At 34.3% G+C, this 12,750-nt stretch overlaps 2 protein-coding genes across 3 annotated transcripts in view; both read left to right on the top strand.

The window, feature by feature from the left end:
* Positions 1-430: 430 nt before the first annotated feature.
* On the top strand, positions 431-3,867 carry LOC129799007 (coiled-coil domain-containing protein 93). Of its 2 annotated transcripts, XM_055842573.1 has the most exons (7): positions 431-610; positions 669-877; positions 936-1,398; positions 1,464-1,511; positions 2,745-3,372; positions 3,430-3,635; positions 3,693-3,867. In XM_055842573.1, the coding sequence occupies exons 1-7, from the start codon at positions 527-529 to the stop codon at positions 3,855-3,857; spliced, it is 1,803 nt and encodes a 600-aa protein (XP_055698548.1). In that variant the 5' UTR covers positions 431-526; the 3' UTR covers positions 3,858-3,867. The 2 variants fall into 2 exon arrangements, with proteins under 2 accessions (XP_055698548.1, XP_055698550.1); XM_055842575.1 differs by lacking the exon at positions 1,464-1,511 and having other exon boundaries at positions 443-610.
* A 3,858-nt stretch (positions 3,868-7,725) lies between these two features.
* Positions 7,726-12,750, top strand: part of LOC129799006 (protein arginine N-methyltransferase 5) — a 36,755-nt gene continuing 31,730 nt past the window's right edge. Inside the window, exons 1-3 of the mRNA XM_055842572.1 lie at positions 7,726-8,221; positions 8,286-8,490; positions 8,562-9,286. Of these exons, the coding sequence (XP_055698547.1) occupies positions 7,831-8,221; positions 8,286-8,490; positions 8,562-9,286 (1,321 nt within the window). The 5' untranslated portion in view covers positions 7,726-7,830. The remainder of the gene's footprint in view (positions 8,222-8,285; positions 8,491-8,561; positions 9,287-12,750) is intronic.

Genomic DNA, 12,750 nt, shown 5'->3' with positions numbered 1-12,750 from the left:
TAATGCATTTGAGAAAATTGTCGTAACTTTCAAGATTTCCATACATTGGAAGTTACGGCTTTATAAACGATGGAAGTTACGATAAAATATTTATTGTGTTTCTTCTAACATATATCTCAATATTTCAGATTTTAAATAATTTTATAAAGATTTTTTCGAGTTAACTTACAGTTTATTAGTGCCACTTTTATTATTTTGACTCAAAAGTATTGCATATTCGGGGCTCATTTTGAAAAATAAAGCTGAACTGAAAATTTCGTCTCCTGAAAAGTTATCAAAAGGAAGTTACGACAAATGCTGATTTAACTGACGATTTACTATTGTTTCAATAAAATTTTACGAATATTTCCAGATTTCGTTAGAATTACAAAATTGAGTTTCGTTAAGTTTTTTAAAGGATAACCGTCATTTTGAACACCAAATAATTTTTGTAAAAGACTAGAGTAAAAACTTCTGGTTGGTTGCTTGTTGTCTGACCATTCAAGACCCAAAAACCCTAGTTCCTGTACATTCCCTTATTATAGCCATGTCTGGGAAAGATATATTTTCCAAGCACTTACCTAACATCAATCTGGCCACACGATTCGATGCTGAAGGACGTGAAATTCAGGTATTTGCTAGATACTTCCCCTCGAGGGATTGTTTACCTGAACAATTTTGTAATTCAGGTGGAAAGACGGGAAGATGAGGAGCAAAATTTGAAGCAGCAGGAGATTTTTGACATACTTGTGGCTGCTGGTTACTTCCGGGCAAGGATTAAGGGCCTGTCAGCATTCGATAAGATCGTGGGAGGGATGGTTTGGTGCATGGAAGCCTGTGACTTTGACGTGGATGTCGATCTTCTTTTCAGCGAGAACCTCACCATTGGCCAGAAGATGTGAGTTCCGGAAGGTACTAAAGATATTACTAGAATGTCTAATCTGCTGATTTTGCAGCGCTCTCACTGAAAAAATCGTGGCAGTGCTGCCAAAAATGTCTTGTCCTCATTTAATTGAGCCACATCAGATTCAGGGCTTGGACTTTATCAATATCTTCCCGGTGATACAGTGGCTGGTGAAGAGATCCGTGGAAAATCGCGCTGAGAGGGCTGAAAAACTCAAGTCCTTTGCCGTTGGGCAGTTTCACAATCACTTTAAGCTCCAAGTGGACAAAGTTGCCAAAGAGAAGAATACCAAGGTGCTGGAAAATATTGAAAAAATCCAGAATCTCTATGCTCCTCGGCGGGAATTCAAGAAGAAATCTTCTGCCGGAAGCTCAGAGGATGAACTGACAAGAGTGAGGATCACTTTGCTGGAATTTGGGGACAAGGGACGCCTCCTGGCCACAAACAGGCAGAAAAGCACCGAGAAGAGTCTCAGTACTGAAGAAATGGAGGAGAAGGCATCGGAAGTCGATGAGGTTTCTGTCCATTTTTACTTCCTGGAGTGTTTGCTTTGGCTTTATTTTATGTTTTTGCCTTCCAGAGCGATGTTGAGCATTTATTTTCTCATTTATCTGTGCAAGACATTCAGGTATTTGATTTTTCTTTTTTTCTGCTTTTTGTTCGGTTGCTCTGATTCTCTGATTAAAGTCACGGATATAGTAATTGATCGAAAAAATTGTATGCAGATTTAATTTTTCCGATTTGTTCCTTTTTAATCTGTATAAATCTATTTATTTTTTTAATTAATTAAATACACTTCATGAGAATCAGAGCAATCAATATATATATTTTCTAATAAGAGGACCACAACATTAATTTTTTTGTCATAATGACAGGCAGACATTTTTCAATTTTCTGAAAGAAATTTTATATTTTATATGTTCATTTTGTTTTTAAATTCAAAATTGATATTTTTCTGCGTTTTTATTGTGGTTTACTAATTTTATTATTTAACGCGTTTTTATAATTGTAATAACTGAAAATAGGTAAGTTGATGTGTCTCAGAAGAATACTTTTCCTGTACTTAATCTTAATTTTTCCGTCTCAAATTAAGTTTTTTATTTAAATATATTTTCCTAAAGACATGATACCTCAACCCAGCATAATAAAAATTTTATTTAATTCAAGCTCCTAGACATATTAAAAGCATAACATTTAACCCTTTAAGGACGATTGGAACAGCGGTGTCCCATAAAGAAAATAATTTTTCCTGACTACCTAAAGTTATTTTTTTCTAATGTTTGTACGTAATTGCAAAGTAACAGGTTGAAGGAATCTAACACTGATAAAAATCCGAAAAAGTTAAAATAACATTCCGGAAATGTTAATTTTACCCTGCATTATTGTTGAAATGTTTTATTTTTATCTACTTAAGGGCTTTAATTGAAATAATTTTATTACGTTGACAAAAATGAAAGAAAACATGCTGTTTTTGGCTGCGCGATTCATATAATCCCGGGTTACGTGGATCAAACAGACTAAAAACAGCATATTTTTACAACATAATAAAAAGTCTATTTAACTCAAGTTCTTAGGCATATAAAAGTACAATATTTAAATCATATTTTTTTTTGAAATTTTCTTTTAAAAATTCCAAAATTGTCAAACGTGATCAACTTCCGGATGCTCCAGCCATCGAATATTGATATTTTTCCTTTTTTTACTAAAGAAAAGTTTTATAAGATATTAGGGACAAGTATTTTGCTTAAAAGAAAGAGATTATATTCAATATTGAAGTATTTCCATTTGTAAGATTTTTACTTCATTGTTATTAATTTTTTATGGAGCTCTGACTGCACAATTAACACTGCGCTGTTTATAGGATGATTATTTGGAGTTTTCTCAACTCAGCGAAGCCGACAGGGAAAAAATCAAGCAAAATTACGAGGAGCTCAAGTCTGAATTCTCAATTGATAGCCAAGAACTTTCGCAACAGAATCAAATCAAAGCACTTTTGGTCACAAAACAGAGCCTGGAAAGGAAATTGGCGAAAATTGAAGGAGGAAATAGCGAACTCAGTGATGCCCTGAAGCAGCTCAAGGAGCAAATTAATACTTTGGTTCAGGAAGAAGAGGAAACCAGTGCAGAAATTGCGGATTTAATCCGACGAGAGGAGGAATCTGATACTAGTGTTTTGGAGACTGTCAAAGAATTAGTGCTGCAAAATGATGCCCTTAAGCAGGAAGAAGTGGAGTTTAAAGAGAAATGTAGAAAGGAATTGGTTGAATTGCAGCAAAAAATCAGTGATCAAGAAAACAAATCACCAGATAAAGAAGAAACAGCAATTAGAAGTGAGCTTGAGGCTGAAAAACAGAGATTACAGGCTTTGAGATTGCAACTGGCTAAGCAGAATCGAGCTATTGTAACTCTGCAAAGGCAACTAGATGCGATTCCAGATAGGACTGAGCTGGCTCAGTATCAGAGACGATTCCTAGAACTCTACAATCAGGGTGAGACCTTTACGGATTTAAAAATGAATTTAGCAACCTGAATGTTGTTTCTTTCAGTCAGTGCTAAGCATCGGGAGACGAAGCATTTCTACACGCTCTACAACACCCTGGGAGATACCAAGATGTATTTGACAAAGGAACTGGAGCTCCTGAATTCCATTTATGAGAACTACAGTGCAACGCAGAATTCATCAACTTCTAGAGCCCAGTTTCTCAAGCAATTTGAATCATTGGCTGAAGGAATTCGTCAGATGAAAATTAAGGTGCGTTCTCAAGTATTTTTGGTAAATTTGAGAGGAATTTTATAATTTATTTTGCAGATCAAGAACAAGTGTGATGATGAGAAGGTCAAAAGAGATGGTTACAATGAACAACTCTTAATTCTTATTGATCAGCAGAGAAAATTAGCCAATGCTGTAAAACAATTGCAGCTTGAATGTAAGAAGAATGACGATTTACAAGAGAAATTAAATAGTTTATCATAAAACACAGAAATCAGGCCTTTTTTTTTGGTATGATTAGGGTTGAAATGTACAATAGTTAAAAATGGGTCTTTGTTGGATATTGATGGAGAGTGTGTCTCTTTACGTAAAGCTCAGGAGTGTTGTGATAAAAAAATTACCTTTTGGGGCCCTTCGAATTGGTTCAAACGATGAGATCATCCGAGTATCCCAAACCTAGTGTCGTAGTTTTTGCCTGCAGAAGGATCTGAGAGGCCTGAGATTAAGGAGTGAATAAGTGGCTCTCTCAGACTGACCCGTGATTCGGTCCTTTGGTTGGGACCTTCTTCAGGGCATCAAAATTTAGGAGAACAATTGTTAGTTGGTTTTGCACAAATCACTACTGTAATATTTTTCACTTTTTGATGTTCACCCATCGCCTGTGGAAGATTGACTCTGATTAACTCTTGGATTGAATATATTCTATTGTAAGACAATTGAATCGATAGAAACAAGTAATTAGGAGAAAGCAGTATGGTCAAATTTGTTATAAAAAAAAAATGTATCAAGATCAGGAACTCAGAGTCATACTACGGAGAGGACGTTCGAATAAAAAATCTGTGCCAGTTTCTCATGTAAAATAATTTTTCACAAATTGAGTAAAATGAGTGTAACCGGCATTTGTTACTCGGTTGATGCACGCACTTTTATAACGAATTAAATCCCTTCACCCTTTTTTTTAATTGATAGCCCGTTATCAAATAGATGTTTAATTGCATGGGACCCTTTAAAAAATCGGGAAAGATATTCTCTTCGTGAAAGAACATTTTTTTATAGCGGCCCTCGGTGATTGGACATCTAAAAAGAAAGGTCAAGACATACTCATTAAATTAAATGAAACCCCCAGGATCGTGCTTTACACTACTGATCATGGATATTTATTTTTTCACTCCCTAGTACTGTACTTCATCACTAAATACTAAGGTAAAGTGCCCTGTAGTCGACCGGTTCGTCAACTCGGCCAGTTGGGTTATTTACTCAATTTACTTAGGTTTGCTATAATATGGTCTTACTGATCTAACATTATAGGGTCCCTTATATTATATATAACGTAATCAATGAAAATTTCATAGAAATTCACTATAAAACGTTAAAAATTGGTTAAATAATTTCACTGGCCGACTTGAGGGTACTTTACCTTATTCACTTCAGTTCTTGGCCGAAAAGATCATCCTGGCCTTAAAAACTCTTCACCAAATTTTATTTACACTCTGGAGAACAAATTAAAAAGTCATACAGTGACGAAACTCGATTACATATATCAATTTTTAAGATGGTTTCACTTTCTCCTTAAAAAAAAAAACGTTTTAGCACATCCTTTCCGTGGTATTATATACTGATCAGGAATAAAAAAAAATACGAAGTTCATTTTATATAATAAATAATAAATTTCATTCAGTATTTGCATAAAAATTAAGCGTTAAAAAAAAATCTTTTACAATTTTTTTATTAAACTAGGGTAAATGTCCTAATTTAAAACTATTTCCAGACGCTTTAGCTTTGACAGGAGATTCAACACGTTAAGTTCTTTTTTTTTTCTAAAGAGAATTACATAAATTTGCTCCTTGACTCTTCTAGAATGTTACTGTTTAGTGGAAATTCTTTAGATATAATTTGAAAACTTCTTAATTACAAGAAAAATACGCGAGTGTAAAATGCTTCTATTGGAAACATACACAGTAAAAAAATGTGTAACATTTTACTACTATAATAGTGCAAAAATGAGCATTTTTATTGTTTAATTTAAAAATGTTTAAAAATGCACAACATTTTGGCAATTTATTGTCACGTGATTGAAAATTACCTCTATTATAGTTAAAAAATTTTCAACAACGTTGTAATGTTTGAAAACATATAAAATTTTAACACTATAATAGTGTGAAATCAGATAAATTAATTATTTAATTGCGATCTGTGTAAAATTTCTCACTGTTATAATCATTAAAATTTTTCAACAATGTTTCGTGATTTAAAACTGTTTGACAAGTTCTAAAAATTACCACTATTATAGTATGATTACAGTTTTTCACATTATTATAGTGTGAAAAAATACACAACTTTATGGTATTTTTTGTCACATGATCAAAAATTAACACTATTACAGTTTGATCATAATTTTTAACACTATTATAGTGTGAAGCCTAGTGTATTTCAACCAAAGTTGTTGATTTTTAAATAAAATTGTTGAATTTTGAGACAAAAGTTGTTGAATTTTAAAACAAAAGTTGTGTAAAAATTGTTGAACTTCCAATTAATACTTATACTTCAGTCGAGATGCTTTTCATTGGGCAAAAGTCATATAGAACATCGAATATTTATATGCATAATAAGTATATCGTGAAGATCCGAGCATCAAATGTAATCATTTCGCATTAGGGGGGATCCCGAGTACAGGAAAAACCAATAAAAATGTCTAAAAAGGCAAAAAAAAAAACAAAATCTTCGAAATGAAAAGAAAATTCAACAATAAACAGAATTCAACAATTTTTGAGTTTACAAATAAAAATTCAACAATTTCAAATTTAACATCTTGAAATTCAAAATATTAAACAAAACGAATAAAGAACAGTCACCTCATTGTGTTTTTCATTGGAAAACATGGTCGATCGATGAAAAATTCGATAGTGAAAAGGTACACTCTTAATTTTTCTGAGAAATTAACAGATGAAAATTTGTGAATATAAATTGATTTTCGCTTTAGGGTAAATGTCCTAATTCAAAACCATTTCCAGACGCTTTAACTTTAACAGAAGATTCAACACATAAAGTTCATATTTTTTCTGAAGAGAATTATATAAATTTGTTCCTTGACTCTTCTAGAATGTTACTGTTTAGTGAAAATTCTTTAGATATAATTTGAAAATTTCTTAAATACAAGAAAAGTACGCGAGTGTAAAATGCTTCTATTGGAAACATATTAATCCAAATGGAGACAAGGGAAAGTATCTAATTGGAGACAAACACTGCAAGTGAAACCGCGACGAAAGGCTTCCAAAACTTTGTTCAGTTACTCTTGAGTGCAGGATTTGTTCTTATTCCTGGTCTTTTTTCCTTTCTTATCTAAAACAATAAGAAAATCTCTCCAAAAAAAAATCATATTTCCGGGGTTTCCTATTGAAGCATTTACAGACACTTCAGAAAAACCCTTTTTGTTCACGAAATAGATAATTATTTCATTTGAAAACTTGTCGTACCGTTAACAATAAAGATTAGCACTTAATTTAACTAAAATTAGCCAGAAGTATGACATAAATATTAAACAAAACGAATAAACAACAGTCACCTCATTGTGTTTTTCATTGGAAAACATGGTCGATCGATGAAAAATTCGATGGTGAAAAGGCACACTTTTAATTTTTCTGAGAAGTTAACGAATTAAAATTTCTGAATATAAATGGATTTTCGCTTTATTTGGAGAAAAATTAACTAAATAATGAAACTGTGGTATAGAAAATATATAAATATAATAATTTAGTATGTATTTACCATGAAAACAGTGATGTTTCCATTTGGAGTAGTGAAAAATTTCCATTTGAAGCAGGTTTTGAATTAGCTTAATTTTATTTGGAGCAAAATTAATTAAATAATGAAACTGTGGTATAGAAAAAATTGTAATAATTTAGTACTGTATTTATCATGAAAACAATGATGTTTCCATTTGGAGTAGCGAAAAATTTCCATTTGGAGCAGGTTTTGAATTAGCTTAGTTTACCCTACTATATTCTGTCTGGAGAGAAAAATAAGACGAAAATATATAAAATATTTAAGAATTTCTTTCTTGTCATGGTCAGCATGAGAATCACATTTTCTGTTACATTTTTAAATCTAACCAAGGGGAATTTTGACTGTCTGAGGGCGGAAGAAAAAACGCTGACAAAAAGTGAGGTTATGTTAAGTGACTGCCGGGTTTCTTGGAGGAGCATTTTTGTGCAAAATTCCCTCAAAATCTCAATAAATAATGGTTAATTTGTACATAAATGCCTGTGTGGATGTCAAGCAGGCCATAAGCTGTGCTAATAACAATCAGTATGACTCCATAACTACTCCCTTGGTGTTTCCGGGCTTCGATCGCGAGTTCTGGAATGAGCCTCTGGCCAAGAAGCATCAAATTTTCTCGCGGGCAGACATCGTCATGACCTCCAGGCAGTGGCTGACGTTCGTGATAGCAGCAGTGAGTGATGATATTGACTGCGACTCGGACAATCACAACATCCGGGAAGCCAGTGAGAGGAAGCTGTGTCAGGAGATGGAATTTGCGGAACATGTGGTGCAGCAGGGATTGATTTATGTGAAACTGAATGGAGGAAATAACATTAATATGTGCAGGATCATCAACACCTACACAAAGTGTGAGGAATTTGAGGTTTCTGAGAAGCTTTTCGGATTTTTTTTTACTTGAAATTTGTCTTCCAGGCATCATTATCGTGGAAGTGCCCATGATGGATCCTAATACTGTGGCTTCGCAGCTGAGAAATGATATTGATGAGGAGGAAGCCACTCAGGGAGAAGACACTTGGACGTGGTGGAACAAATTCCGGCTTCACAGTAACTTCAATGTTAAGCATCGCCTGTCCCTGATACTTCCGGCTGATATTCCCACGCACGAAGAGATTCTCAGGTAAGATGAGAAAATTACCACGATAGAGATCAAATATTTGATCTGTGAGAATTTTATTAATTTGAATTCAGATGGATGGGGGAGCCATTAGAGTACATCGTCGTCTCGTCGGATATCTTCATCCACAACAAAGCCAATTATCCCGTTCTGTCAGTGGCTCATCAAGAGGTCCTGGCCATGTTCCTGCGACGCAACAAGGCCAAGTTCATCGTAAAGGCGAACCAGAATGATCCAAGCCTTCGCTACTATGCTGAATACCTTCGGCATTTGGAGGAGAAATTCAAAGAACACGATCCAATGGATGGATTCGATGACGTCATCGAGATCCCCCTGCAACCACTTTTTGACAATCTCGACACCTACACTTACGAGATCTTTGAGAAGGACCCAGTGAAGTATTTATTGTATCAGCGTGCCATAGAAGCGGCTCTCAAGGACAAGATTCCCGAGGACAAAGCAGCCAATTCCACGGCAACTGTGATGATCCTGGGCGCCGGAAGGGGACCTCTTGTGCGATCTGCTCTCAATGCAGCCGCCAACACGAAGCGCAAAGTGAAGATTTACGTGGTGGAGAAGAATCAGAACAGCAGGAACACTCTCGAAGCGCTTTGGCGAGAGATGTGGCCTCGGGATGCAGTGCAGTTGATCTTCTCGGACATGAGGGAATTTTCACCGCCGGAAAAAGCTGATATCATCGTGTCGGAATTACTGGGATCCTTCGGGGACAACGAATTGTCTCCAGAGTGTCTCGATGGGGCTCAAGTTCATCTCAAAGAGGACGGAATCAGCATTCCAAGTAAGTCCCCTAAATTGAGAATCCTTTATCATCTCTTATCAAAAAAAACGGTTACAAAACTTCCCAGGCTTTGCGAAGTGCTCAGCTTAGTTACTCATGCCCTAGACGCACTTACGACTAGGGATCTGCGTACGGAGTAATTTTGCGCTCTGCGCGGAAAAAATTTTTTCGACTTTTGCGCGCAAGATTCACTGTTTGCGCGCAATTTCTTTTCTTGCGCGCAAGCTCTATTTTTGCGCGCAAGCTTTTTTACGCGAAAAACATTTTATTTGAGACTGAAGAAGGTAATACCATTCAACAAAAAGGCTTCAGTTCCAGGTTTCCAGAAAAAGCGTTTAGTTCTTCTGTGGATTCGTCCTTATTTACACAGTATATTTTGTTCCGAAAAAAGTGGCACGTTTGCGGAAAAATTAGGTATTAAGAAATGGTTTCACGGAATATTTTTTGTTACTGGTATATACCTTATGTATAAATCGCCCTTCACATTAACATTTCCCTTAACATTGTCCCTCAATCTGAATTATATCTGGAACGTACGACTTTTTTCGGAACTAAGGAAGTATTTAATTTGCTTTTACGAAAAAAAAACTATATATTGGTTAAATAGCCCTATTTAAATTATGTATATTACGTCATTTTGTGTATTTGTTTAAAAAAAATCTTTTGAAATCGTTGAAAATATCAAGAAAATATAAGTATACGTTGCATTTACAATCTCTAAGGCCAACACATTCTTATAAAACTATATAAGAATGTCCAAAAATATGTTCATTTTTTGTCTATAATAATAACATAAAATGTTTAATAGGTGGCTAGATTATTTCTCGAATGTTTTCCACATGTTTTCCACATGCACATACTATCTTCATGTAATTTGGACAATTTTTAGAAATAAGACAACTATAATTTAAAACTTTGTAAAATACCAGCGAAAATTTTGCTTAGAAAGCAAAACTGCTTAGCATTAGAAAGTACAACTACTTATACGTAATATTTTTCATTAAAGTGAAAACTAATATTCATTAGTTTTGTCAGAAAAATTTCTTAAATTTTTCAGCTATTTTTGTCCCTATCGTCCGTAGAGGTACGAAAAATACTGAACTTAGACAATGTTATGTATAAAATTCGCTCAGCTTAAACAGAAAACGGTTAAATTGTGCATAAAACTCTCAATGCTTAAGCATAAAAGATTAATTAATCATTTTGCTGAAGTATGAAACGGCTAGTTAAACAGTCTCTGCTTGAGCAGTGTATTTTAGCAAAATCTTTACCATTTTATGCTTAAGCTGTGCAAGTATTATTCACTATCTTAATTATTTTATAATAAGGTTATGTAGGTTTTGCACACAATTTAAATTTTTTTAAGCAAAAGCTATACAGTTTTAGTGCACAATTTTAACTGTTTCATATTAAAGAAGAAGAAGATTTATAAGACTTTACACGGTTTGTGTTTACGTGATTTGTGCACAATTTCTACTGTTCTACGTTTTCTGGTTCTTTCCGGAAAATTTTTCAAATTAATCTAAAAATTTCTAAAATAAGGTATTCTATTAATAAAATTATCCCATTAAAATTGCAAAAGCATATCGTTGTCGCTCTTACTTTGACAGTCAAACGATTTACGCTTCACCCTTGGCTCCAGCTAAGATTTCACAGAAAATGAAGTGACCAAACATCCCCACGTGTATTTTTGTTATTTAAAATGTTAAAAAATAGAGCATAGTCTTTATAACTTTTTTTCAAAATATTTTCGAAAAATACTTTGTAAGCTAATGAGATAACAAAATTTTGTTCATTTATGGTTAGTATAAAACACAAAGAGGAAAACTGCAACATCAGAACCTACTATTTTGATCAATTTTTAAAGAATTGTTTATAGAATCCAAGCAATAAAACTGAGGATATCCATTATTTTTATCAAGATAGATCTAAATGCTGCCCATGATTTCGTAGTGCATTAGTTCCATTTATTTTAATAATTAAAGAAAAATCAACCGTGTCTTAAACTCCCCTGTTCCTAACATCTCCGGTCTCCCATATTTATTTATAAAAACTGTCGACATACATTTCAATCTTCAAATTTTCTAAAATCAAATCCATTTTTCTGAAATTAATGAACTTTTCTTCTACATTCAGTCCTATTTATTATAGATAGATATTGGATTTTAGTAGCAGGATTTTTTTTTAAATAAATGAAATATATGACAAATCTCTTCTTATCCGCTATAGAATTGATTTCATCATCATTTTGAACCACTTATCGCTATCGGGGCGCGAGTTGAACTGATTTAAAAAATAATTTATTAAATTAATAATAATATTAATTATAATTATTATTATTCATCTCAATATGAAAAAAACGTAAAAGATAAATGCTGCGCGCATCTGCGCGCATAAAATATACTTTGCGCGCTGCGTCATAAAAATCAGCTTGCGCGCAGCGCGCATAAATGCGCGCACTCCGTGCGCAGATCCCTACTTACGACTTAAGCCAAGAGGCGACTTAGTGGTAAATGATGGAAATGAAGTTTAACCATTATTACGCTAAACCGTCTCTCGGCTAATCCTCAGGTTTGTCAAGGTCCTTGATAATATATTCCAAGAATACTTTCGCAGCATTTACCGTTTACCGGTTCACAAACGATTTAAACCGATTCATAAATCACTAAAAAGATCTCCCAAAATAGTTTTAAAAGTAATAGAATTGATTTTCAGATAAAAAATTTTTATCGGTTATGAACCGGTTCATTACCGATTGAAAACCGATTGGAACCGGTTTAGTTTTATAGGAAATTCCAAGACCTTTCCAACGAGCCCAAACATAACCCTACTCGCTTGATAAATGCCCTCTCTAGTGTCTTTTTAACCTATGACATTGAAAAACCGTTATTAGGAATGATTCAATGCTATTTCCGTCTACTAATGGCATCTACACTCTAGTAGAAATTTCTTTAAAAAAATGCCTTTTTAAAGAAAATTTCTCCTATCCTTGCAGGAAGAAACGTCAGAATTTTTTAAAAATGGCTATTTTTGAAGAAAAATTGCTTCTACTGTGTAGACACCATAAGGACGAAATGTCCGCCTGGATAATCTCTAAAACATATCCAAAAATGAAAAAAAAAAATGCACGACGCGTTTTCGAGCAATCCCAAAAAACATGGTTTTGGTGGGGAAGGGTAGAGGTGGGGGAAAAATGAGGGGCATGTTAACGATCCTTGGGTCGATTTATGGGGGGGTCCCCCTTAGGTCCCAAGTCTCTATCTCTAACCGTTTGGCATCTAGAGCTGGCGACAGCCGGACGGACAGACGGACAAATAGCTTGACGACATTTCTCAGAAATCGCCTGAAACGCGAAAATTTGTTGAGAAATGTACATAGCTGAAGTTAGCCGAATTCCACCCGAAAAAGGTTTGTGTCTTGGCTGACCCGAAAGACTATACAGTAGACTCTCTCTCAATTGGGCA

Source organism: Phlebotomus papatasi, chromosome 1 (assembly GCF_024763615.1).
Source record: "Phlebotomus papatasi isolate M1 chromosome 1, Ppap_2.1, whole genome shotgun sequence".
NCBI lineage: Eukaryota > Metazoa > Arthropoda > Insecta > Diptera > Psychodidae > Phlebotomus > Phlebotomus papatasi.
The sequence above is the reverse complement of the archived record's forward strand: the minus strand, read 5'-3'. Positions and strand labels throughout refer to the sequence as shown.

Excerpts from the sequence above, each read along its gene's own strand:
- LOC129799007 (XM_055842573.1), top strand. The coding sequence starts at position 527 with ATGTCTGGGAAAGATATATTTTCCAAGCACTTACCTAACATCAATCTG. Across the intron at positions 878-935 it reads CTCACCATTGGCCAGAAGAT|CGCTCTCACTGAAAAAATCG; the intron begins GTGAGTTCCGGA and ends CTGATTTTGCAG. Across the intron at positions 1,512-2,744 it reads TATCTGTGCAAGACATTCAG|GATGATTATTTGGAGTTTTC; the intron begins GTATTTGATTTT and ends CGCTGTTTATAG.